Source organism: Gobius niger (assembly GCF_951799975.1).
Source record: "Gobius niger genome assembly, chromosome: 19".
In the NCBI taxonomy this organism is placed as follows: domain Eukaryota; kingdom Metazoa; phylum Chordata; class Actinopteri; order Gobiiformes; family Gobiidae; genus Gobius; species Gobius niger.
In genome coordinates this window covers 11,801,450-11,828,635 of record NC_136870.1, presented here as the reverse complement: position 1 = coordinate 11,828,635, position 27,186 = coordinate 11,801,450, and the positions used below count along the sequence as shown (strand labels likewise).

At 42.9% G+C, this 27,186-nt stretch overlaps 2 protein-coding genes across 2 annotated transcripts; both read right to left on the bottom strand.

The window, feature by feature from the left end:
* Positions 1–11,389: 11,389 nt before the first annotated feature.
* LOC306979220 (leucine-rich repeat-containing protein 4C-like) lies at positions 11,390–19,055 on the bottom strand. Its single transcript, XM_079578072.1, has 3 exons — positions 18,570–19,055; positions 15,063–15,653; positions 11,390–14,982 (listed from the first exon to the last, which is right to left on the bottom strand). The coding sequence occupies exons 2-3, from the start codon at positions 15,303–15,305 to the stop codon at positions 13,042–13,044; spliced, it is 2,184 nt and encodes a 727-aa protein (XP_079434198.1). The 5' UTR covers positions 15,306–15,653; positions 18,570–19,055; the 3' UTR covers positions 11,390–13,041.
* Positions 19,056–25,504: 6,449 nt separating this feature from the next.
* Positions 25,505–27,186, bottom strand: LOC306979101 (uncharacterized protein; the record flags this gene model as incomplete). Its single annotated transcript, XM_079577916.1, has 4 exons — positions 27,090–27,186; positions 26,812–27,015; positions 26,544–26,737; positions 25,505–25,540 (listed from the first exon to the last, which is right to left on the bottom strand). The coding sequence occupies exons 1-4, from the start codon at positions 27,139–27,141 to the stop codon at positions 25,505–25,507; spliced, it is 486 nt and encodes a 161-aa protein (XP_079434042.1). The 5' UTR covers positions 27,142–27,186.

The following is a 27,186-nucleotide window of genomic DNA, read 5'->3' as shown; positions in this document are numbered from 1 at the left end:
GATTTTACAGCGCACATATAGCCCTCCTCCATACTCGCACACAGCAGCCCAGGGGCCACAAAACACTCATTATAAGTTGCTATGTCATCTGCCGCAGCTTTGGCCCCAAAATGACACCGCCCGCAGTCTTTTCCCTGACTTGGCACACATGTAAGTATCTGTTAGTATCAAAGCGGCTTTACGGCTACAATGGGATTAGCCAGTGTGAAAAATGTGGAGCGGCGCAGCATTGACAACACATTTTGATGAGCGGGAGATAATGATCTATTGTGATATACATAATTCATAGTGTCTTGTCAGAGAATCATAGACGTTTGAAGATTAAATAAAAGGCAGACAAACAGACTTTTATGTGACCGTGTTCATTAGGACAAAGCATTCCCCCAGTTCCTCTTCTCACTGTTAACAAAAGCCAGACAAGCTTTTTCACACAGCTAATTATGTGTCAGAAAATCAGAACTGAAGATGATGAATCCATGTTCTGCATCATCGGGTTAATGCGATTGTCATGTACACATAGTAGTAGTGTTTTCTTTATATATATATTCAGTTGTCATCCATATACCCCGCCTGATCACATAACAGTCACAACAACCCAGATTTAACTATTGTGATCTGGGGTGCAGTTGGTGAAGTCAAGGCAGTGCATTACCCCATGTCATTTCTCAAAACTGGGAATATGCTGATGTCCTGGGCAATATAGAGGTAAGCCACTATAGTTCCAATTATTTATTCATCTGTATTTGTTTAGTTTTGCCATGAGTTGCAGAGGTGATCTGATCACACCCACATGCGCACCAGCAGTTTGGGAACCAGGGGAATTGACTCTGTGCATACCTTCAAATCATAACAACGCCGCCCAAGAAGTGACATCCTGTTTCGATCCAGCACGCCAAAATAAAAGCACACAGCTCGTCTCATTGATTAGTTCATCAGGTACTTGCAAAAGTACAAGAATATAATTAAATACACGCATTTGAAGTGTTTTGTCTGTTAATAGTTCGGCAGAAAGAAAGTTGAACTAATGAACTGCTTTAGTAATGAATAAGATGTTGCTTTTATTTTGGCGTGCTGGATCGAAACAGGAAGTCACTTCTTGGGCGGCGTTGTTTTATGATTTGAAGTTATGCACAGAGTCAATTGTTTGCCATTAACACTCAGAGAACGTATAATTATACGTATAATAAAGTGCGTACTTTATCGATATGTTGTGGACATTATGACTGGGTTTTTTGTTAAGTGTGCGCTGACTGAATGTTGTACAGTAGATACGGAGTGTTGATATGGAGCAGTCTGTGATGAGCGTGAATCTTATTGGAGTTTTTGTAAAAAAGAAAATTATAAAATGGTGAGCAGTGACTTGTACATGATGTAAGATGCAGTAAGTGAACGTATTTCACCTGAGAAACTGGTCAGACATTATAACCTGGACTAGGCCAACTAAAGTAGACATATTCCTCCCGTTTCCATGCTAACACTGTATAATTGGGTTTGACCCAAATAAAACTCAGCACATTTGCTTCAAGGTTTTCAAAAACACAAACATATGGGAAAACATTTGACTCTCTCTTTGACTTGCATCGAGTACAGTATGTTGTGACAGTGGTGAGCAGGATGAAATAAGTCTGTGATAACTCTAAACTAGATAGAAGCACTGCCTCGATTTGTGTGGACAACTATAAGTACATTATTTGTCATGGTACATGCTGCAAGCTTTACAAAGGAATGAGACCTGATACAAGGTTAATCATGAGTCACTGCAGCTGTGCACTGCATCACTATGAGCCAACGTGTATGTTTTTGAAGGTAGAAGAAACAACAAACTGAGAATTGCACTCAGGAACTTCCTGTTGTGGAACAGGTCTGGAGCTGCAAGATCTCACAGTGCATCCTACTAAGTGTAAAAGGCTACGCTATAGTCTGCGTTTAGAAACACAATATCAAGCCCTGATTGTTGATAAAAGAAAAAAGAAACAAAAAACTTTGAAATACTTATAAAAAACTGGGCACAACTATAGCTAAGTTTAAGACAGTAATACAGATGACATACATTACTGGTTTAATCTTAGCTTGCGAGTTAGCTTTCTTTTAATATTGCAATACTGTTTACTGTTTGAAGTTTATGGTTGGCACTTTTATGTCAAGGTCCATTAACCATGTGTTTATTTTATAACTGAGTTGAAGGGCCTTTGCTCTGCTTTGTAAAAAAGAGAAAAACAAAATCTTGTCCCATTTTTTCTCCCAGCAATTGTTTGAAACACAACATGTTTGGCCCTTTGGCTGGAGGAAGGATCGCTGTTGTGATACACTTCGGTTCATGGAGGGGTCACTAAACAGGCATCCCTCACCGCTCCTGTCACCAGCGCACACATCGGGACGGGGGCACTCGCACCTCCTCCCCGGTCCCCATGTGGCCATGCCGTTTTAGCATCTTTTGTCGAAATAACTGCGGCGTTTTCTCTTTTTTTTTCTTTTTTTTCCCCGAGACCGTCGCCATGGCAACGCGGAGGCTGATGCATGTTGACAGAATCTGTTGCCGCGGCGACCGGGAGACTGAAAACGGGAGATAAGAGGTGGGCGGAGAGCGAGTAGAGGTGATATAGAGGGTGTTTACTTGAAGTCATGTGATGCGCCAAGATGAAGCGGATGGGACGTCTCGGTTTAAGGAGAAAAAAAGGAAAAAAAAAAGGGTCCCTGATTAGAGATGAACTGAACGTGTGTGAAAAAAAAAAAACCTTGAGAAAAAAGATGGAGGCAAGAAAAAAGTGAGGGAAGCGGGGGTGCTATTTTAGTCGTGGCCGTCGCTATGGAAACTGCAGCCTCACTACAAATGGAGACATCCTGAACACATGGATTCTCAAACAAATGCCGTATAGGAGCATGCGACTCCGGCTCAGTCACCAAAACCCACCCCCACGAAAAAAAGAGAAGAAGAAAAAAAGGCACCCAAGGCACGCCTCTTCGCCAACTGATAACACTGTTCAGCTTCCTGATGCCCCAGACTGAATATCAATTGAAGGGTCTGGATTTTTTTTTGTTTTTTTTTTGGCAAAGGGGGTGGGGGGTGGAGGGGGGGGGCAGGGGGCTAAGTGGCAGGAAATAACAGGAAATTCAGTCCGTGAGTCACTGCCATTTTGTGCCTCTGTCTTTCAATTAACAGGCTTCTCGATACTTCCTTCTCCGTCCCCCTCGTCGTCTTCCTCTACCCCACCATCTCCCATCCTCTCACACTCCTCTCTCGGCTCTGAAGGACGGAGGTATTCCCACATTTCTCCGTCGCTATGGCAACACCGCAGCGGAGAGCCGGAGCGAGAGGACGCAGGCGGGGGGAGGGGGGCGGTGGGACGGGGGGGGGGGTTGATAGGAGGAGATGGTGTCGGTGGGGTGGATACAGGATGAAGAGGAATAAGAAGAGGGCCCGGTGCTAACCGACGCTAGCGTGTGGCCGCAGACATGTCACATTTACATAATGGCCGGTGGGAATGTGTGCGGCGTGTGATTCCGCTGAGGACATGGATACCCTGCAGAAAAATGATACACCAAACATTGCCTCTTAAAGTGACATTGAGAGACGAAAACCGGTGTCCAATTCCAGCCCTCTGCTTCAGACTCTCTGATGTGTTTGCGTTGAAGGTTGTTTAATGGCTGACATCAGTGAGCGCCACGGCAACGCAGGGCAAATGACCCACAAGATGAGCGCCGTGCAGTAAGAAGGCCAGAGCCATTTCATATTGATGTCATCATCCCATTCAATCAGAACCAACACAATCTCATTATCTCCTCATATACATCGCTCGGCATTAGAACAAAGCGTTGCATCAATTTCCAAACAGGCTGCAGAGAAGGCGAACATCTTCCCCCCGTGTGTTTGTCTACTTTACAAATATCAATAGATGCTTATCAGCCGGGGCCCGGGAACGAGTGCGGCGCTGCACAGGCCACAGATCGTATGTAAAAATGCTTATGCCGTTAGCTAGAATAGGCTGCTGCATGTCAACTGTCGCTCTGTCCTCGCTCCCAATCAATAACTCATCTCTCGGCGTCGATATTACCAGCCCCTATGGGACAAAACTGTCCTTCTTTAGGACAAAAGGAGAATAAACAAGATGCGAGGAAGGGCCATGCGACAAATAAAAAATGCATTGACTTTGCAATTGGGGGATTTCATGCAAGAAATTCATGTTGTGCGGTTGAGGCGGCTTAACTTGCAGTGGTTGAATAGGTTGTGGAGTTAAGTAGTTTGGATTGAGTAAATGTCCTTTGAAGATGGATTCAAGAGCAGTGATTTAAAACCGAGATTTGTCGAGTCTAATAATGAAACTTATGTCATACATCCCCATTGCTTGGTTTACATTTTTAAGTATATTTCTACCATTTTGTGTGTGTGTTCTAAAGCCTTCGGTGGTCTTTGAGATCAGGCTTTTGGATGTGTATTTGTAACATTGGGCTGGTTTGGAGAGTTGTACATTGTGATCCGGTTTACAGTCATCACATATCCACGCATGCCCCCCGCAGCTTTAACTTTCCTCATCGCGATCTACTTAAGTTTGAGCGAGTGTCTGAGATAAGTAAAAGTTGCCATAAACCCAAAGTGCCATTAGGAGCCACGGCATTAACCAGCAAAGTAAAAGATGGTTTGCTCTCTGCAGCTATGGCAAATCGATACAGGAGTAAGTGTGATAATCTAATCGGAGGCAGATCGGCTGAGTGCCTAAAAAGTGTGTCTGTGCTGCTGTGTGTGTGTGTGAGTAGGTGTGTGTCTGTGGGGAGTCGTCTGTTTCACTGCAGCCGCCCGTAATTACCAGACCAGTGTTTGGGCTGCAAACAGACAGAGATGGCATTATATTACATCCCTCAGGTTTTACGTGGATACAGACTGGCAATAATCACAGTTCTCCACAAGATATTGGATTAAAGCTAGAACTGTTATCCAAGTTTGCACACACGGATCGACTGCTTCACATGCACGGCACCGGGAATGCTAATTTATGTGCAATCTTGTTTTTTTTTTGCTGTTCCTTATTTTGCGGTTGAATTGGCAGGTAGTCATTTGTGGTGATTTGGGGAAATGTGTTTAAATTTAGACTTAGTTTTATTCACTATTTATCGATTTATTTTTACATACTATCCCATGATCCCAATGAAACACATTGAACCGGAGCCACACGCAGCCAACACCTGAGTGGGCGTATAAATGAATAAATAAAGATTGTTTTCTCACAGTACTTAGGCCTGGGCGTCCGATGGTGTGGAAAAAAAAACCCTACCATGTGGAAAGTTGACATGGCGCATCAGTTCGCACACACACACACACACACACACACACACACACGCACACACGGACACACTGCAGCGGCTGCGTTTAGAGGCTAGAAACAAACAGGGCCTTTTTTCCAGATGACATGCCTTGTTGGTCAGGTTGAGTGTTTTATCCCCAGCAGAGGTGAGCAACTGTCTGAGGTCAACAAAGTGGCCCAGGTCGCTTTAGTCTACATGCAAACCCTTTCCCTCTCTCCTCTCTCCCTCCCCTGTATTATTCATGGAGATGTTGCAGAGTCAAAGGATCTGCTTTGTTACTTGTAATTGAACACACCATGTACCAAACAAAAAGGCTTCTGACACACTTCCCTTTTAGGAAAAATTAACCATTTGATCCGGATGTGATTACTGCATTGTTGAAATAACTCATATGCTTGATACATTATCTCCTTGTGCACCGAAGGATTAAAGGGATCGTTCAGGATTTTTGACATAGTTTGTTTTGACATATCCAGACTGTTGTGGTTATCTGGAGATTTTCATTTTTTATTTTTTTTATTCATGCAGTCCTTATATTTGAAGAGTGTAGTGGAGGCTAATGCTAGGCTAGTGCATGTCTATGGTAACTAGTAGCCTGCATTAAAAACAGTCTGACCAAAGCACAGTGCACCTGAGGCAAATCACTTATACCAGACTACCGATATAAATGTCTGTCGACTGAATCATTTTTTTAATATAACCATTTTGCATTTAAAAGAACTTATGTTTGAGCAGCATCAGCTTCCTGGTTGTAAGCTACACAGCGGCGGTGTGATCTGCTCGGTTCTCAGTTCTACAGTAGTTTGTTTACTGCGGCCGGCATTACTACATGTGGAATTCACAAAGGAGATTTCTACAAATCAGATATGGCAACGTTTGGAGGACGACCCCATGATTTTGAAGAGGTTTTTAATGCAGGCTACTAGTTACCATAGACATGCACTAGCCTAGCACTAGCCTAGCACCACTAAACTCTTTAAATACAAGGATTGCATGAATTTAAAAAGAATCTCCAGAAATCAACAACACTCTGTAAAATTAGGAAATGAGGCCCAATATCAAAAATCCTGATATATCCCTTTAAGTCTGCAAACATTTAAATATAGTAAGTTGTGTATTTTTAGATATCTGCGTTATTGTGTGCTCTGTCTATGCACAGCACTGTAACAGGGCGCAACATGGACCTGTTCCCTCTGGAAGTGAAAGGGTCTGGCATGAGAGGCTTCTATGTTATAAGGTCAGATGAGCTTCACTGGGTCCATATTTTGATATATAGCCTAGAAATGCCTTAACTCCTTATGCATTATAATGTTGTGTTTTCTCCACCTGGAGAGTATGCACTAAAATAGAAAGGTTAGATCAATGTCCAAAGCAGGGTCACTGCTAAAATAGTCAGTTTTATGGTGTCACCAAATGCAGGTTTTCCCCAGTCTAATTCCACACTGTGTATTATTAATTGAGATCTTCGCGTGCGATGTTTGGGAGTGGAGAGATGTGCTTTGTAGCTGTAAGGATACCTCGGGTGACTAAATATAGTTTTAAAACAAAAGTATACAGTAAGGGAAATCCCGCTGAGATCTGCAGTACAAACCACCCCGGCGCACTCATGAAATAAGGATCTTTAAACAAAGGAGGCATTTGCAATTCCGAAAGATACTGTTGTACTTTATACAAGTGGGTCACTGTATTCTCTTTGTGTTTTTCTCCTCTCCTCAATGGCTCCTAGGCTCCAGGCCTAAGCATGCTTTTAAAAGTGCATTAAAGGAACCGTCTGCAACTTTTTAAAAATTGCACAAAGGAAGCCAGCAATGAGGGCTCATGGAAATATTGCCCTTCTCTTGCGGTTGTGGCATTTAAACAGCTGGATAAATGAAAGAGGAGAAGAAGAAAAAATAGCCTCAGATCATAATACAGATGAGGATAAGAGTTGGGCATGGCCAGTCCCATCCAGTAGTTAGTCAGATTAAAGTGGTGCTTAAAATGTTAATGTTCACATGTTCCCCCTCGTGCTAATTAGCCACAGTTAGCCTTTAAACTCTCCGGGTTTTGAGAGAAGTCAATAAAGAAATCAATGGGAAATTTACCGCCGGAACGATAGGTGGGTAGTTATGGTTCCAGCTTCACAGGGAAGACTCCAGGCCCTTTTTCCTTTCCTTTTTGAAATGTAACAGCCTGGTTACTGAGGCTGCGTGCGCTCATGCCACTGATACCGTGGGATAAATGCTAATGAGGCTTAGTTATGTTAGTTAAAAATAGTCCAGTATTTACAATTTAGATAACAGCCAAGAGGGTGTTGTTAGGTCTAGTTTAGGTCTATTTGTAATTGCTTTTTTCATGAATCATTGCTCAAATGTTGATTCAACTGTGGACAAGCACAGCATTTTATTACACTTTCTGAGACACAGTCCTTTAGCGAATATCAAAAGTGGAATCGTTCTATATAAAAGCACAGACGTTAATGTGGATATAGAAGGGTATAGAATAATTTTTGGATCGCGCATTAAAAAAAAAAGCGCCCTGAGGAATAAAGTTGAGAACACAGTGGGTTAGTGTAGTAGCCAGTAATAGACATTTTTCTTTATTTAAAACTGGGTCACTGTGCCCGCTTTGGCATTTCCAAAGTCTGCCTCATCTGCGGTAGGACATCCCATCTCCTCCCCGCTTAAACGCATGTGTTTTTCACCCTAAACTGAAAAAAAAACGAAACCCCAAAAAATCCTTTCACATTTGTCACGTCTCCAGCCCGCAGCCTGACACCTCGCCCCTCACAGTGCAGTGTATGTTGAGGGCGAGCTCCCCACAGGCCGCGCAGTCTGTCTGTGGCTCCACGGCAGCGGAGGGGGGATTCCCTGGAGGAGAGCAGGCAGCTGGGAGCTTATTGAATTTGAAGGGAAAGGAGAGCGGCAGCGGCGGCGGCGGCGGGCACAGCGCATCTCCACAAATGACTCCAGCTTAAAACGAATTTCCCTTTGTGATATTTTCCAAAGAGGCCCTATTTTTTATTTTTTTATTTATTTCCCCTTTTAAAATAATGTCCACAAGCAATCCTCACGAGGCTGCCGCATCTGTCTCCATCACCTTAAAAAAAACACACACACACACACACACACACACACACAAAAACCAGCACCTTTGCGTAACAGTCACCCAAACGCATTTGCATTTCCCACTTTCATCTCCTCGCCGCATGTTGATGTTATTCTTTTCTGCCGCATTCACACGCTTTCGCACTTTTCCCTCACCCCCCGCTTACACTAAGTGATTCTGCACCCAAATTTAGACAAATGCTGCAAAATAAGAAAAAAAAAAAAAGAAATCATCTTGCAAGCCGCATTCGCCATATGTTTATGCTTACTATTAACCCAAGCTGCAAAACGCTGATAGGGCCTGCTTATGATGGAGGTGGAAATCAGTAACCTCAAACTGAAGCACGTTTGGTCTGATGGCATTAGTTTTAAGCTCTGGGGTAATTCCTTGTAGTTGCCTATGTGGCCATTTAAGATATTGTCCAAGAAGTCTCATGGGGCTAAGATCTCAAGAGACTAAACTGCAAAACAAATACATTGAATCAAATAGACTCCCAGGCATCTCCAGCATAATGCTCCACTGCAGGTTTCAAGCCTTGTAGTAAAACATGGTGTTTTTAGTATTCAGTACAATAAATCCTGTGGGGATTTTGATAATTATACCATTAATACTATTCCCTAAATGTTTGATGTGTGTCTAAATGTTTATTCACCATAGATGGAGTTAAGTGGTTTACAGTTTATTTTAATATATATATTATTATTATTATTTTTAATCTATGTAGGAATAAGGGTTTGTGTAAGATCTCATCCAGGAATTTTCCACCGTTGTAGAGATTAAAATGTTGTCGACTGTACTGGGTTAGAAAACAGTGGGTCCGCCCTCACCCGCTCTATCAAACACTCTCTCACTCAACTAGCCCTATTGTATATGTTTTAGCAGATACAGGAGCACCAGGAGGAAACCTACGCAGGCACGTGGAGAACACTGCCTCGGGGGAAGAGCGGCAGATACAAAGTGTCATGAGACTTGATGTTGTAACAGTAAATACACTTCATATTGAGATGAAAATAGAAATATTGTATTAGCATTTTGGGCTCTATAGGTAAACCACCTTAGTCACCTATGCCCAGGGCCAGTGTTCCATCGAGCCGAGCTGAAAGTACCAATGCACATGCCCGCATATCTCTGTTTCTCATAGAAAAGAGCTTTTAGCTGCATTTCAACTTTGTTTTGTACTAAACAAAGTGTAAATGAAGCAGATTTCGTCTGCAATTTGAAGTCAAATTTGACACTTTTTCTCATAATTAATGATAAAACGGGCACTTTTTTACTTTTAAGCCTTACGTATTAATAATAAAATAGGCAGCCTAATTTGACAAATGAATGAAATGATCTTATTTGGCTGAATGAACAGTTCTGCACATGTGCAGCATCACATGCAGCTCTACTCCACAAGCAGCTTGTTTCGAGAGGACACCAGCCCTGCAATCAACCCAGTCAAGTCGACAATATTCAAAACTCATCATCATAAGTACATGTTTGTTTGTTTCTTTGTTTGTTTGTTTGTGTGTGTGTGTATAGGGGGGGTTAGTAATATTTAATTTACTTACATTACATTTTACCGCAGGTTTTACTCTTACTTCTGTTATATATATTTTCTGTATCTTAAACCTCCATGGGTAATCCAGTGTTTCATCATGTAACTGCACCAAAGCCACATCTTATTTGTTTCACCAGCTTCAAACATGCTAACTGTAATCAAAGCACCCCCGGGTTACTGAGCTGATGTATTATCGCATTGTGTCGGATTGATTTGGTTATTTGCCATGCATTAGTGAGTACAGCATGTAGTAATACTATGTGGATTTGTTCAGTTAATCTCACTGCCCTTCATAATTACTCAACTCAATTAATTTAAGGTCTAACTGCCATGAAATTGCAACGTTCAGCATTTAAATCCGAGTGCACAGTTACATATTGCACTGAAAAGCTGGTTAGGCTCATGAGTTCTTATTTTTCACTGAACTCGTGATTTTACACTGCAAGTTAGTACACGTGTTTCTAAATTTCACATTTGTTTTCCATTTGAATGCATGCTGGGGGAAAAATATTCTAAGCACTCTTGACAACAATTTAAATGTTAATTCAGTTTGGTATTAAATTGTTTCAGATTATTTTTGTAATAAAATGTTTCAAACTTATTGTGTTGTATTATTTGAACGACCAAACAGACTAAAACAGTAGTTACTGTATTTGAAAAATCAAAAAAATCTTTCTCAAATATTGTATAGTTTGTGCAAAAGTATATTTGATCTTGATACATTGAGCATACAGTAGAAAAGCTAGGGTGAACATAGCTTTTCATATGCTTGTAACGGTGACTCTTCAGAGGCTTGAAAGGGACATTTTTGCTGCTTACATGAATACACTTGTGCGAGTCTACCATTAATGTGTGCAAGTGAGCTGTGCGGCACAGTCGCACGGCGCACAAGGAGGTACAGTATCTCGTATGCTCTTTGAAATCCGCCGACAGAGCACCGAATGTAGCACATCAAGGGAACAGCCATATGTTGTGTCGTTAGCCTTCATTTAAATTCTATTTGTGTCCCAGTGGGGCTACTGTTGAACCCTGCCCACCAAATCTGTTTACTATAGGACCAGACTTTGATAAAGGAGCAGCGAATTCGAATTTGAACAGGCCGCAATGAGTTAATTTGTATCAAATTGTGCAGTTGGTTGACAAATTAGATCGGAAATGGTGGATTTTTCTTTAATCAACCTCTGCAAGCGTGCAACCTGCTTAATCTCTTTCTCTCTCTTGAGCGTTAGTATCATTACAGTTACTTGATGTGTTTTTTCCATTTAGGGTAGAAGCCCGTGTCCAATATCCAGGACTGACAGAGGGGTGAAACAGCACAGAAATGTTCCTCCTCAGCTGCTCTCAGGTTGGGATGACCACTAATAATACTGCCTTCAGTTACAATTACAGTACTTAAATGACTGGTTTATTCTATCTGCTCGATTGCAACAAACATCACTGCCAGGGTGAGAAAAAATGTGAAAATAGTTACCAGTAAGCTCATTTTTGATTCAAAATACTTATTTGGCCACATAAGTCATAGCATTAGCAGTTCTTTAAAAGGAAAGTGACTAAAATGCCTGGACACATGGAGAACATGGCATTTATCATTACCACAATGACTAATGGCTGCCAAGCCAAACCACAGACCATACATTCAAAGACCAAAGCCTGCATAATGTCTTGCTCTTTACAAATGTTACTCACTTTTGTGGTTGTCATTATTGACCCGCCACAACCCAATATATGATTGATTTATTTCACACGTAATGATACATGGCTAGACAACTGTACACATTATATCAAACTAACAAAAATAAAGTAATACATAGTCGAAACCCAAGAAGCTTAAATGGCATTTAACATATGAAAGTTACACTGTAAAAATGTGGATCTTACAATTGTCATACAACCAGATATTATTATTATTAATATACTGTACATTTCTGTCCAATCATCCACAGATGAGAGTTTAATCCCTTCTTGAATGCTGCTGCAGAGAGATGTCTAGTCACCCTTGTGACAGCATTATATGGCATGTTTATGGTAACCATGAGCAAGGAGGTCGTATCAAATTCTTCTCTAAAAGCAAATATCTGGCTACTGCGCTAATTCGAATAACACACTGTCAACACTTTATTTGACCCAGACAGGCCAGTGCTTCACAGCACTTCTCCATGTTTGGCAAACACTGTTTTACCATGTTTTGATGCTGGCATCAGTATCAGAATTGTCAATTCAATACCAAGTAGCTGGCTTTTACAAAATACATAATACACTCTCAAAACACAAAAGTTTGTAATGATTATTACTGAAGCAACAGACGAAAGTTTGTCAAACAGAGATCAGCAGTTACTGTTCTACAACCTAAATGTCACAAAGCCAATTCAAGATTCACAATGAGTGTTGCAATTGAGCCCTTATGTTTCTGAGTAGTAGCCAAACAGAAAACCTGCACCATAACCAACTTCCTCCATTGCCACCCTGATTATTAACAAAGAAACAAAGTTGACCAGCTCATACATCCGCCCCAAAATATCTCTGCATTGGAGTCTGCAATGATACATATTTAAATGAAAATATATTTATATAATTTGTGGATTTTTCACAGTAGTTTGTACTGCACTGTACCTTTTTGTCCATCTATTTATGCCTACATAATTATCACCTTGAAGGAGTCTTTTGAGTCACTTCAGTGTGGCTTGAGTTTTGTGAAGAAAAACGTCACTGAATTTTGTTTTATAATACTGCCTCCGTCAGAGTGGTAAGTGCTGTGCATGTCTTTCATCTCTGCTGGCCAACCACTATGTTGAGACTGATTCCTCTAAAAGGCTAGTTTTTTTTCTATTAGCTTTTAGAAATCGCAAAAAAACATTTGCTTTGGCACAGATTTACATAGAAGAATTTCTTTCTTTCGATGGCCAAGATCGTTACTGCAACACAAGTGGCCCATTGTGGTCCGATCCTTGGCTCAGTACACTGTCACAGATAAGTCTATGTGTTTGTATTGCCGCGTCAGTCTTTCCTCTTTCCAGGTTAATGTCAATGCACTAGTGTCTTATCGTTCAGCGCATAAACCCTATCAATCCCCTCTCTGTCTGTGACCTTTCCTCTCCCTTTAGCCTCATCTGCTTTTAGATCTGAGTCTCTTGGACATTCTCCTTTGAGTTCCCCTTAAATAGAAGAGGCTCCATTTGAGGATTCTGGTTCTGGCCCATAAAACCCTTGATTGATCCGTGAAGGCCCATAGTGGGCATGGGCAGAGACATTGGCAGAGGTGATGACATAGAAATGGTGTTGGTGTTGCTTCCATTTCCTGATGTTGTGAGCAGATTGGAGCTGGAGATGGGGACAGAGGTGCAGGAGATCGGCATATCCAGGCATGGTGGGTTCTTGCTACTGAGAGTACCAATTCCTTCTCCAATGTTAAGACCCATCACGTTGTTGTTGAAATGGTGGGTCTTGTAGTAATGATTGAGGGTATCCGTTCGGCCAATGCTGGGGATGTTGACGATTTCGGGATGATGTATCCTTAGGGTTCCCTCTCCGCCGGTGCCAGAATTCATGGTGGATCCGCCGGAGATTCCACTTCCAGCCCCTGCTCCAAGCTCATCCTCAACATTGACAATTTCAATTGCTCTGGCAGGGCCATGGTGCTTATGTAACTGGTGCTGCTTTCTGAGTTTATAGAAAACTACCAACATTACAGCCGCCATGAAGGTAATCGCCACAAAGCAGCCGATGATAATCTTGGTAGTTTTCATAACGTCATCCAAGCCAGGGATATTAGTCACATCAATAATAGACACAGTTACATCGTCGTTTGAGTTTTTGCTGGCTCCAGGATTTAGCGAGGACGGAGACGAAAGAGAGGGGGATATCGTAGGAGTCGGACCTGGGAATTCAATGATAGTCTCGTTAATTTCCTGTCTGGCCTCCTTCTCCCCTTGATGTGAGTCCACAGTCTCTACAGTGACTGTGGTGAAATAGCTGTATCCGGGATCTGGGGCAGTAACATTGAGAACTGCACTTGCGGTGGTGTTTCCAGCAGAGTTGGTTACCATGCAGGTGTACTGTCCAGTGTCCTGCACAGTCACGTTAGTGAAGTTTAGCGTGCCGTCATGTAGCACAGAAATCCTCACTCTGTACGATCCATGGGTCATTAGGGTTCCATTTGGAGTGAACCAGTTCACTGAAGTCATAGAGGTGCCAGTGCGACATTTCAGCTCCGCGGCCATTCCCTCTGTGACATTAAGGTCAGTTGGTGGTTCGACTATCACTGGGGCATAGCAGGTGAAGTGGCTCTGGTCTAGTTCCCCTATGTACTTGCCTTTTAGACCTGGAGGGGCATGGCAACGAGCACAACATGTGGTGTTACTGGGAACCGTCTCCTTGAGCCACCAACTTAGCCACAAAACATCACAATTGCACACCCATGGGTTATGGTTTAGATGCACTCGTTCCAACTGATGTAAAGGGGTAAAGAGGTCGTGAGGCAGAGAATGCAGGGAATTATGGGAAAGGTTAAGCTCTTCCAAATTTTTGAGGTCATCAAAAGCATTACGTTCAATTACTGACACCCTGGAGTGCATTAGCCACAGCTTGCGAAGTGACACCAGGCCCTGGAACGATCCGGGTCGAACAATTCCTAGTTGGTTTCCTGAGAGCTCGAGCTCCTCTAGTTTTACTAAGGGGGTGAGATTTGGGATATCCTTTAAGCCACACATTCCCAGGTTCAAAAAACGTAAGTTGACCAGGCCTTCAAAGGCTGCCTCAGAAATGAAACCCAGCTTCCGGAGTTCGCCCAAGTCTAGGCGCCGTAACGAGGGGACGCGGTGAAAGGCAAACGCCGGCAGTGTCTCGATAGGGTTGTTCCGGAGCCATAGTTCTCGTAGCTTGCTAAGGTACTCAAAGGCTAATGATGGCACCACTGTGAGACGGTTGTCAAAAAGCTCCAGCGTATTGAGGTTGGGAAGGCCATTGAAGGCTCCCACCTCAATCTCTCGAATGTGGTTCTTTGAGAGCTGGAGGATTTCCAGATGCCTCAGATGCTTAAATGTGTCTGATTTGATCACCTAGTGGGGGAAAAACAGAGAGGTCTTATGAAATCTCGACATTACAGTAATACATTTGCTGTAATTGTGCATTGCCTTACCTGGATTGTGTTTTCTTGTAAATTGAGGTATCTTGTTTTGTCTGAAATGTTGTCTGGGACTTGGTCTAAAGTCTTCCTGGTGCAGATGACTCGGCTCGCCTGATTGGAGCAGGTACAGGGGCTGGGACAGGCGGGTGCTGCCTCTGTCAGCTGAGGTCCATGGTGGTGAAACCATAACAGAAGCTGGACCAACCAAAGGAGGGGGGAAGGGGCACAGGGGCTGGTCACCATGACAACACGCATGGCAACTGAGTCATGACCCGCCCCTTAGCTTTGATGTTAATAAGTCACCTCCAAACAGGGAGTTTAAATGCTCGCCTTGACGTTCATATTTCACTCTCAGATTCTGTTTATGCCTTCAAGCACTCCTTTAAAAATTAAGAGCAAGAGGGTGCAGCGTTGCATTAAACACCATTTGCCATTTATAAATTCTTATTTTACTTGGCTCATGCTTCTCTGACTGTAAAACGGTTCGTTCATTTCAAAATGCCATTTTCAAAAAGTATGTATTTTTTATCTCAACACAACTGCTGGTATGGAAAAACATGTGGGGAGGTTGTCCTGTGCCTTTGAAGAGTCTGTTGCAGATCACTGTAGGAACAAGAGAAAAAAGAGAGAAAGGAGGTCAAATAAGTGCACAGTGCAGTAGTATGTTACGTACTCATGCACGAGTCACTAAGACAACATTTACAATCAAAATATTCAAATACCCCAGTACCAAAGATAAAGAACTGACTTTAATCGTATCAAGCTGTATTGAAAGAGGACTGTCTGTTAACATGTGCCATTTCCTGTTAGTTCAAATGTGGGACATGGTCTGAAGTGGCTCCATAACTTTGAAGCAGTAGTTTCGGAAAACAGTCAGAGATTATCATTATAAACCTAGTTCTACTGTGTCTTCGTCGCAGTCTCCTGATTCTTTGCAAGGATGCAAATGCAGCTGCCAGTGGGATTTGGACCTAAGGTTAATGCAGAGATTCAGCCAATCCATCATAAGACAACAGCACAGCATTACAAATGAGATAACAAATGATGCACACATGCAGGCATTTTGCTATTAAGATATGAAGGCATGATTATTGACTCCTGAAATTTACTGCAAAGCACATTCTGCGTGCAATCAATGTGCAACAGACACTATGACCCCACCACTTTAGTTGATGAACCAAACATGAAAATGACACAGACTTTTGAACAAGAGTAAAGATCTGGTGCAAATATGCAAGCATGATTTATGCTGTCATTAACTGTGTATTATTGACAAATAGTGCTACACTGCACTTTACAAGAGAGAACTTCTGCGCAGAAATGGTTGTAAGCATCAGCAGATTCGCATTTTAGAGATCATCTTTGTTCTATTGTGATAAGATCAAAGAGAAGGCGTTTTATTTTCTCAAGTATGATATGCACGAGGCTATGACGCTAGCAGTCAAAGCCTGCATTGTCTGTTGACATGAAAATACAAGCATCTTTGTTACTTGTCACATTGGTGCACTGTGTTGATAACACGTTCTCCATATTCATATGTTTATGCCGAGGTGAGGAGAGTTTTTTTTTTTTAAGGTTTCATGCCAGTCCTTAACATCTCCTCTCCTATGCAGCGACGATGCATGCGCTCCTAGAAACACGGTTGCTGTGGCAACCTGCTCACTCACCATCTTGTGTTTTTACTGTCCAGTGCTCTATTCCACATTACCGTGTTTAGCCAAGCACTCGCTATTAAATATATCCTCTGTTTCTGAGCTCCAGTCAATGCAAATTAATTTATGATTTTGTTTTTTCTCAGCCTGGCCAACGCAGATATAATACCCTTTTTATTTAACTGGGCTGGAGCGTTTATCTACCCATGCATAAAATTGTTTTGTATAACAAAACAACAGACATCGCAAAGGAGAAAACCAGAGCGCCATGAATCTTAATATCTACAAGATCTGAATATGTGGTCTGCATCTGTCTTCATCACAAACATGGTTAGGATAACTTTTTAAAGCGCCCATTAAGAACGCTCATGAGGGAATGTTGGCTAAAAATAGATTTTTCAGACTCTCTGCACATCCCACTGTCTTCTTCTCACTCTCACACATTCACAGTCACACAAACATATATGCTATGGCCTGAATCCAACTGCCAAAAGTGTCGATACCCCTGTCCATAATGATCATCCAAAAATGTATGCAAAGACAACTTTTGAGTGTGTCTGGTCCGCAATGCCACAGTGTTTATTGCTATGATCATCTAATGAATCATGGCTAAATGTAACAAAACATCATTACTAACCAGATGGGACTGCTCATAGTAAAAAGCATCAACATGAATCATATCCCCCTAATTCACTCAGCCACCATTTTGAAACCACCCAGGGGTCGTGAAGTGCTTTATCACTTATGTAAATGAAAAATACAAGCTGTCTATGTCTGTTGACTATCCACTTGTGATTTAGACTTCATTACAGAATAGGCTGCTTTTACACAGGGCCTGCCTTGGGTAACTATAGTAACAGTTGGAGGAGAGGGCCTTTAGACTTTACATGAATCTGGAGCCTGTTGCCTTGACCACGCATCATCAACTTCTCCATGAAAATGCATCAGTGATATTCATGTGCTCCTTCACATCCTTCGGGACAACTTGACTCCTTATACCACAGTATGTTTATTCCATTGTATCCCCACTATAATTTGGCTCAAAGGTATTTCTCGTTTTAATCTACCTTGTATTTTTTTCCCCATGTCAAGACGCAGATTGCAGCCATGTAGGTATCGATTATTCGATCAAGCCCGGGAGAGCGCTCAATCGTGAAAAGACAAATTAGCTGCGAGCTGCTGACCAATTGCTACAAACTGAGCACATCATCGTCTGACTGTATCAACGACACGGCCGTTAATGTTTATGAAGAGGCAGAAATGTCATGTTTTAAAGGCGCACACACACGTGGGGGTTATGCGCGTCTTTGCTTTACACTTAGAGCAGTGCATTAGGCTTGAGCACAGAGCCACACAGGTGCATCTGCAGGGCCCACATCACACTGTAACTATGACAACGGCAGATTGATGCAGGACGTGGGAATCAAGCCTCTCGCCATCACGGCACATACACCAACATTTTGAAAACGCATGACATTAGCTGCACAAGTGAAGGCTGACCCGCGTCCATCCCGCGCAGACCCTTTTAACGTGCTCTTCATTTCGCCCCCCAGCCTCATATCTCCTAATTCAACAGAATGGCCTTATTCATCTATGCAGCTGCGCTCACTACGGCGCACCTTCTCAATTGAAATTCTGAATAGGCCTAATTCTGCACATGCAGCATCACAAAATGGCTTGCATCCATTCCCCGTGTCTCGTCTCTTGCTCTTCAATACGACTGCACCCACACAGACAACACATGACAACACGTATTTTTCGGCACATTGACCCCTGTATCCTTACATATCCAATCTGTGCCATCCTCACTGCAGATTAGGTAAGAGATGCAATAATTGCCCTGGCGAGTTCACCCCATCAAACGTACCTTGTGAGGGTGATGAATCCTTTCTGTGCCCGTCCGCTTTATCAGTATCCTTCGACCTCTCCGCGTGTCTCCTTTTAAGGCGTTTTACCCCTCAAATCGCTCCGCTCGTCTCCACGGCTGTGTGAGCCGACTCTTGTTCTCCGCAGCGCCAACGCAACGCGGGGGGCTACAAGGCTACACAGGCGACTGCTTCAGAGGAAGAAAAAAAAGAGGAAAGAAAAAAAAGAAAAAACGCAATCCATCCAGACGCAGAAAATATGGGTGAGAAAATGGTGGGAAAGCAGTAGCGCGTCAATTAACGAGGAGGTCCGTCCGGGGTGAGTGCATCCATGCGCCTTATCGTTCCTTTTGGAGAGGAGGCAGCGAACGCGACGGCGCCCGCTGGGCAGAGCACTGTGCGTACAGCAGAAGCGGCGCGTTACGCACTTAACGTATGTCCCACCGTGAATGGCACTAGCAGAGAAGAGGGATACATGAAGGAGCATGGATGTACCTGCGGATGATTAAAGCGATTTCAAACGCCAAATGCAGCCAGATGCGATCAAGATGCGTGTTATACGTGGACACCTAGTCCTTTGGCATTATGACTCAGCGACACTGGCACTTTGTTATTGAATATTAGTCATTTTTAAGATGAAGTTCTGACATTTCCCTAAGTTTATGATCACAAATGAGGCCTTCATTGCTGTAGGTGTAGATTTATCAGCTCAAGGAACATGTTTTATCAAAGTTTACATGTTTAAATTGTTCTCTCATGTGTTCTTGAACTCATACCTGTGTGCAACATCCGGAATATTTTCTCTTTTCTGTGTGTAGGTATAGCTCATATTTAGGCTACATTTGATTGTATTCTTTTTCCAGATGTGTTATATTATAGATAGTATCCATTGAACTGCACTTTTTTTGAACTGCAGCTTTTTTTTTTTTTAATTCACAAATCATTCACACAAGTGTAATGCTGAAAACATGCCTTGCTTCAGTTAAAGACACAATAGGTCTATGTTTGAGATGATTCTTGACTCAGTGTGCGCCCTCCTGTAATCTCCTTGAACACCTACAGGCCCCACTACCTGTCCACTCTCCTCGTCACCCTGTGCACTTGGTGCCTGTTTTAATCAGCTGATGAGGGAGGTGCGGACGTTATTAGCCCATAAAGAAGCCCGAGCGGGTAAACAGATGCCAGTTATCCTCCTCGTATCGATCTGTGTCGTGTGTGCGCGTCCGCAGGCATTAGTGCGCGCCCATCACCAGCCGCCGTTGACCCCCCTTTGGCGTTGGCCCTGTCCTCTGCCTATTGCCGTGCGCTCCTAAGGTTAAAGGACATAAAAAGGCCAAGTTCTGCTCCCTGCTGGATAGCACATCCAACCCCCTCCTCCTCCTCCCTGACTCCTTGTGTGTGGATGCTGTAGTGAGCATTGTTCACCACCACTAGGTTTTTTTTTTTTTTTTTTTGCTGAAAGCCGCACAGCAATGAGGTCTCTGTGCCTTTTTGCCTTTCCCTCTCCCCCCCTCCTCCTCCCCTCGCTCTATCTCCCTCCGTCCCTCTATTAAATTTCCAGTCACACAGTGGTGCAGAGGATATGCCTTCTTTGCCTTCCTTTCCCTCCTTTGCTTCGCTCCTTCTGGCTCGCTCTACCTACGGCGACTGCATCCTCTCTCCGTCTTACTGGCCTTATACCTTTCTTGTCAAGCGCGTCCTTTTCCTTTCTGCCTTTCCAGATCCCCGCGCCATTTCAAACCCCTCCGACTCCCCCCTTTTCTCTCCCTCTCTCTCCTTTCCACTCCATGTCCTCGCTGTGTCATTGCACATCGGATCTGATACACCCCTTATGTGTGTGCGTGCGCGCGTGTGCGTGTACGTGCAACCTTGAGAGCCTGTGCAGCTGGAGTGACAGAAAGCGAGGCATATGCGCTTGTGCCCAGTAAATGAACAAACACGTATTGCTTGTGTCATCAGTAGGGAAAGGCGTTCGGTGCTAATCCAGAAAAGACCCCGGCTATATAGGGATAGAGAGCGGTGGTAATAGTAAAATCACTGGATGTGAGAAGAAGGATGAGGCAGGGGGGGGGGGGGGCTGGGGGGGCTTGGTCGAGGGGAGGACTTGGCAGCGACAGGACCGTGCCTAGACATATGTGGCATGCTGATAGCGCCAGAGAGGTGCAGCTCACACTGAGGGGAGGCCGATACACATCCCCTCACTCGCATCCATCCATCACCAGCGCGTTTTGGGATACAGCTCTTAAAGGCCGATCAGAGAGGGGAGAGGGTTCAGGAATAAACTTTGAAGAACAACCAGGGCCACTTCATTAGCTAAGTCAGATTTTTTTTTTTACCCGGAGGAAACCTGGCTGTCTGCCTTCAGTGCTACTCTGAAACGGTGCAGCGTCTCCTGGGTTTGTCCCTGTTCCAGAGCATGGTGTCCTGCACTGGTCAGCTCCTCCTCCTTCGTCTTCCTCCTGCGCAGCTCCCTCCGCTCCACAACAGTCTTTCACCATCTTCTGGGAAGGGCGTAGACGACGACTCTTATTCTGCAGAGAACGGACATTAGCCAGAACAATAGTAGGGATAGAAGACTTGTGTGGCCTAGAGCTGCGTGTTTTGCCCGGATACCTCCTCATTTTTACTTCACAAGTTCATAATACAGAAATATGGTTCCAAATCAAATACATATATTTGATTTGCTAAATTCTCCATCAAATTATACACAAAGTTTAGCTCTCAAGTTGTTGCGTCTAACTTGCTTTTCAGTATCCAAAATTCTCCTCACTCCCATGTTTGGTGGAAAGTCTTTGGAAACAGTACTGTATGTCAATCTTTTGAGTTTATAGCATTAAAATGGGCATTAGAATAGCATTACATTTGCTGTATCCAAAAAAGAAAATGCACAGGGCAGTATGGCCTAAGATCTATATCACGAAATTAAAAAAAGCAACATCACAATATGCGATGCAATATGGCCCACCCCTAATGCACATGTTAATGCCATCATCTGTGGATATGAGAAACTAGCCATGGATAGGCTGTCAAACTTGGTATGGTACTGTAAGTAACACTCAGGCTCCTTCTGTAGAGCCGTTCTTTGTGTAATGTAAAGACAATTTTGCTCATGTGTTTGTCTTGCTTTGTGCTCTGGCTCAGAACAACCTCAGCCACAGTTAAGTTGGATTTGACGTGTTCAATCCTCGTGTAGCCCCAATTGGGCCGAAGTTTAAACCTGATACTCCCAGGGTTAGTTGCGGTGTTACATGTTTCCCCGGTGGTATTTTCAATAAAAAACTATGACAACCACTGCCATAGATCACTTGAGTTGACAGAAGAGACCCGCTTATATAAAAAAAAAAAAAAATACTAACAATGAACCGTGATCAAATAGAAGCTTTCCGCCACCTCAATTTGAAATAATAGGCTCTTTTCAAACGTTGCAATCACACGAATGCTGCCTATTCCTTATGAACACAGCCAAACATTGATTTTCAAAATAAGAAAGAATGCAGCCCATTCATTTTCTCAGGGAGTGGGTTTGAACCCCCTCGGGCAATGCATTCATTCAAGCGTTACATTGCTGAAAGTGATTCTTCCGATCAATAACGCTGGGCCAGTCGTTACATAATGCTGTAGTTCTTTGACTGTTTGCATACAATTCAGATGCTGTGTTCTGCGCATCTAGAACAGTCCTTTGTTACAAGATTAAATTGCTTCATACATATTTGTTCCACACACAGAAAATCCCTCTTCAATCTAATTATTGTAATATTTATATATGTATAGTTGTCTTGTAGGGTCAATTGGACAATAAGGCAAATCACTCTACGACTTTATCCATGTTTTTCCTGAGTTATTGTCCATTGAAATCGCAGAGCTTTAGTGGCGACTGAATTTATGAGACGTTTCATTATTAATATTAGCTGAAATGCAAAACTGAACAGCTTTTATTGATATCCGCGAAGCGAGTCGGGCAATGCATTTAAATTGCCCTGAGCATCCAATCAGGAACATGAACAAAGCCAATATTTTGACGTTTATTTTTAGAAATGCGGATTGAAAAAAAAAGAAAAAAAAAAAGAGTTGGCCGGCCGGTGCCTCATGGCCATCTGTGCGAGGGTATGAGAGAGACACCAGAGAGCCTCCCGTTATCTGTGGTGACATCCCTGTGTGTGTTATAGACAGACATGGAGCAAGGGAGAAAACAGAGAGAAAAATCATAGTGTCACAGTATCTTAGCAACTGCCTCCATCTCCTTGGAGACGGGAACTGACATCATTTCCTGTCTGCGAGGACTCACTTTGGGGTTTGTGGTTCTGTGTGGCCCTGGGGGGGGGGGGCATGTGTGCAGATGTGTGTGTGTGTGTGTGGGGGGGGGGGGGGGGGGGTTTCGGCCTGTCACGGATGGAGACGGGACGCTTTCCCGTGCAAGTTCCTCCGTTTCCCGCCACACACCGGCTCTGCGGTGCGTGTCCACAGTCGACGGGCTGCACCAGGGCGCATGAGTACAGGGACTTGTTGCTTTATGTTTCCAAGAAAGATAATTTGCGTGACAGTTGCAACATGTTCTGGTCAGTTAGCCAAATGTGCTTCCAAGCAGAGATGGACATAGGCCTAATTGGTTGTTTTGACAATCGTGTAGCATTTCTGATTTCGCAAAGTTAATCATGAACATCTCCAAGTAAAAGTAAAAGATGGACGTGGTCATGGTAATCTGCTTCTTACATGCAACTTACTGCAGTTAGTTTGCTACACTGCAGGTAAAAAGGGAATAAATCTGAGGACATTTTGCCGAGTAGATCATAGACAGGGGTAAATGATTGTAAGTTTTCTTTCATCCATACATACTTCCATTTTCGTGCACTTGTCCGTTGCCGGGTCGTGTGGGCCCCACGGCTGGACGGCCTCACGATTCTTACCGGGCCTGTTGGTCTCTCATAAGGGGCTTCTGAACCGCTCTTTGTCTGACCCGTCAACTAGGACCTGTTTGCCATGGGAGACCCGACCAGCGGCACGAATCTGAACAATGGAGTCAGGTTAAAATTTGTGGGTGTTCAAGTACTAGCTAAGTTTATTCAGATATGACTTAGAAAATCTTAATGAGAAAACTAGTTTCCAGTAAAAAGAAATCTACGATATTAAATATGGGATAAAACAACTTCAAAATCTAGATTAAAGGCACATACAGTTTGGTGTATGGTGGTGTAAGAAAAAAAAAGTGTTACTTTAAGTGGAGATGTCTTTTTACAATGACTCTCAGATGAGTTAACGCTGGTCTTATGGTGAATAAATGGTAAATGGACTCGACTTATATGGCCTTTATCAGGCACCCATTCATTCTCTCATTCACACACCAATGAACGCAGACACTGGAGACAGGTAGGGTGAAGTGTCTTGCCCAAGGACACAGCGACAGTCTGCGGGGGCTGAGATTTGAACCCGCAACCTTCCGATCACAAGGTGACCCGCTCGACCAACCTCACCACCGTCGCCCCTTATATTGTATATACTACACTAGCACTTTGAGGTTTCCTTGAAAGTGCAATATAAATAACATATATTGTTATTATGGTAAAAAATATGCTAGTTGTGAAGTGCCTGTCTCAAAATCAAAAATCTCTGTAAGTTTCAGCCTTCATGTGCAAATTATTCATTAGTCATATTAGCTTGTGTAGTTACTTGCATTGTTTCTATCATTTTCTTGCCCATTTTTCTTTTATCAGAATAATACTACAAAACACAATGTGACTCCAACAGCCCACGTTTTCCAGCCGTATTTATTTACAAAGCCCTGTATCAGAGCATGTACAGTGGGACCACTCACTACAGCACAAGGCCTCTATGTGCTGAAATGTCATCTTCAAGTGCCATCTTGTGAGCAGTGGAGTGAAGTGCATGCAGTCCGAGCAACAGTGCAGTGTTTAATAGAAGGGAAGTATTGCGGTATCAGATGTGGATGTACAGTGTGTATATTGTTGTATATTACTACAGAAACATAAGCCAGGGGTGTTACCGGACTGGTGGAGCTGGTTAGAAGGTGTTTAGAGGTAAAGACTGTTGAAGGTACAAGCACAGCAGAGATGGATGACGTCATTAGAGCGAGCACAAAACTGCATTAACTGCATCTTAATTCCAGACATGCAGAGAGAAAGGCAAAAGACACAAGACCTGGCAGGGAGCTTTGTGCGACAGTGAATTTATTGAAGCTAACGCTGCATTCTGTGGCGCACAAAATTAAATAAGATCCGTGAATGCTCAACAATGCTATCAGTACAATACAGCGAGTCTTTGGAAGTGTGAAGGACTCTGTATAATAAATCAAATTGGCAACTGAAAAGAATCCATTTCTACATTATGCAGAAATGGATCAGAACATAACTTCACAATCATCAAGTGGTAACAGGCCGTCCAAAGTTTACATTAATGCTTTTAGGTTTAGACCATTGCTTTTTGTTTATGCAAATTTAAACATCTCAACGGCGGCCACTTAAAGGCCCTGGACCCATTTCTTTTTTTTTTGCTCGTGGTGAAAGGAAATCTGTTTTGTCCTCCTTCAGTGTTTCAATATGCAGTCAGTGGTTTATGGGGGGAAAAGACTGCATGTGTTATTAAGCATTTTTATCTTGTTTGTTTTTGATAGCATTAGTGTGACAGTGACAATGAAACATGCTTTTAAGCTCAATGTTAGAAATGGAGTAGGAACGTTGGGACCAATGGGTGTAAATGGGGAGGAGTGAGCAATGTCAGTCTACTAATATAAGTCTAAACTTTCATTGTAAACAAAAAAAAAAAGGTCAGGTATAGGGCCTTTAAAGTATCATCTTAGCCAAAGAGACAAAGAGACAAAGTGGTAAAGGCTATGGCCCACATTTGTCAAATACTGGCACCTTTTATCAAAGTCATCATCTTCAGTCTTGCATGACGTTGTCTTGAATTATTCCGCAGACATGAATTAATTAAATCGATCTCGATACTTTTTGATCCCCATCTGTAAAAAGAGATTTCTGTCAAACGCAAACCAAACAGAACTGCAGCTTTACTGCTGTATGCAAATGTCTACATGCTCTTCTAATAACCAGTATATACATAAACCTAAATTTACAGTATTTTAAGTAACTGTCTGTAAGTTTAAATGTTTTACAAATGTAATAGACGGCGTATAATTGATGCCTGGGCCTGCAATTTGGCAACATAGCATCTCCATGGAGACAAGTTGGAACTTTATGTACAAGCATAGTTACAGTTACAGATAGACTATTCCTTATATATTATAAATTTGTCTTGGACAACCAGGGCAGGTACAAATAATGACAATGAAACATAAACCTCACCAAAAAGCATAAACCACACACGCCCACATCTGCCTGTGTTCAAGTTCATGTAAACATAAAACATCAAATCACCTCAAATTCACTAGATTCAGATTTAGTTTTTTTTTTTTTTAGGTATTTTTCACCAATGAAATTATCTGTGCGCTCGTGCTTCACTGCTCGAAGGACCAGGTTCGATTCCCACCAGGACGGGGCCTTTCTGTGCGGAGTTTGCATGTTCTCCCCGTGTCTGCGTAGGTTTCCTCTACTCTGGTTTCCCCTACCACTAAAAACATGTACAATAGGCCAGGATGAGTGCGTGCGTAAATGCACGGTAGCGGTCAGAGGGACTGTCGGCGCAGATGTGTGCAGTTGTGCCAGCGACAGGCACTTTATAAATAAAGTTCTTATTATTATTATTGGGTAACATGTTACACGGTGTGGCTTTAAAGTTTTAAAGTGTTTAAATTCCAGTTCCCACACTTTGCCAGTTTGAGCGAGAGTACACAGTATATAGTTAGTTAGGCGGTTGTTTTGTTTGTGTGTTTGCCTGTTTGTTTTGATTATTTGCTTAAATTGATGTTTAATTGTAGTGAGGCTTATTTACCTCATGAAAATAAAACACTGTAAGTGAAGTCAGTCCCACTCTAAATGAACAGATTAGGATGTGTTTAGACTTACTTCTTTCCGGATGGCTTTGACAGCCTGCTTGTTGGCCGGACACTTTAAGAGGCCCCTGGTCTCGTGGAAGAGACAGTGCGCCACCGGGACGTCCTCTCCGTTATGGCTGTGCTTTCTCCTGGGCGGTACGGTGTAATCGGCCTTGTGTGTGTGATGCATGGCCACCATGATGACTTTCGGTGACCTGGGACATTCTTTGAAAGCAGAGAGGTTCAATAATGAAGACACGAGGACACAGACAGTCAGTTTGTAGTTTTTGGTGCACTACCGTTGAGTTGGAGTTCACTCAGAGCAGCGTTTATGTCCGTCTCAAAACGAGTGACGATGGGACAGAAGATCAGCACCACTTCACTCTTCTCAGCGCTGTCCACTTGCTTCGCTCCATATTTCTTAAGTTTCTTGACAACTTTTATATGGCAGTCTTTTGTATTTCCTGCCACGATCGGGTAGAATTTCTTCAGCAAAAGCTTGACTGAAATTAGACATGGGGGAAAAAAAATATAGTCCATATAAAAGGCTAATTTGAATCACTGGTCACACTTTTACCTGGTGTAGGTGTTTCAGCACTGTCTACTTTGTTGTTTTTCGTGCATGCCATTGCGATACTCCGAACAGGAAGCGATGAACTGAAGAATGGTTTCGC

What these genes read in the sequence shown, in the direction of transcription:
- LOC306979220 (XM_079578072.1), bottom strand. Translation starts at nt 15,305, where the DNA reads ATGCGTGTTGTCATGGTGACCAGCCCCTGTGCCCCTTCCCCCCTCCTT. An exon ending in TACAAGAAAACACAATCCAG is followed by an intron (nt 14,983 to 15,062) that starts GTAAGGCAATGC and finishes TTCCCCCACTAG; the next exon opens with GTGATCAAATCAGACACATT.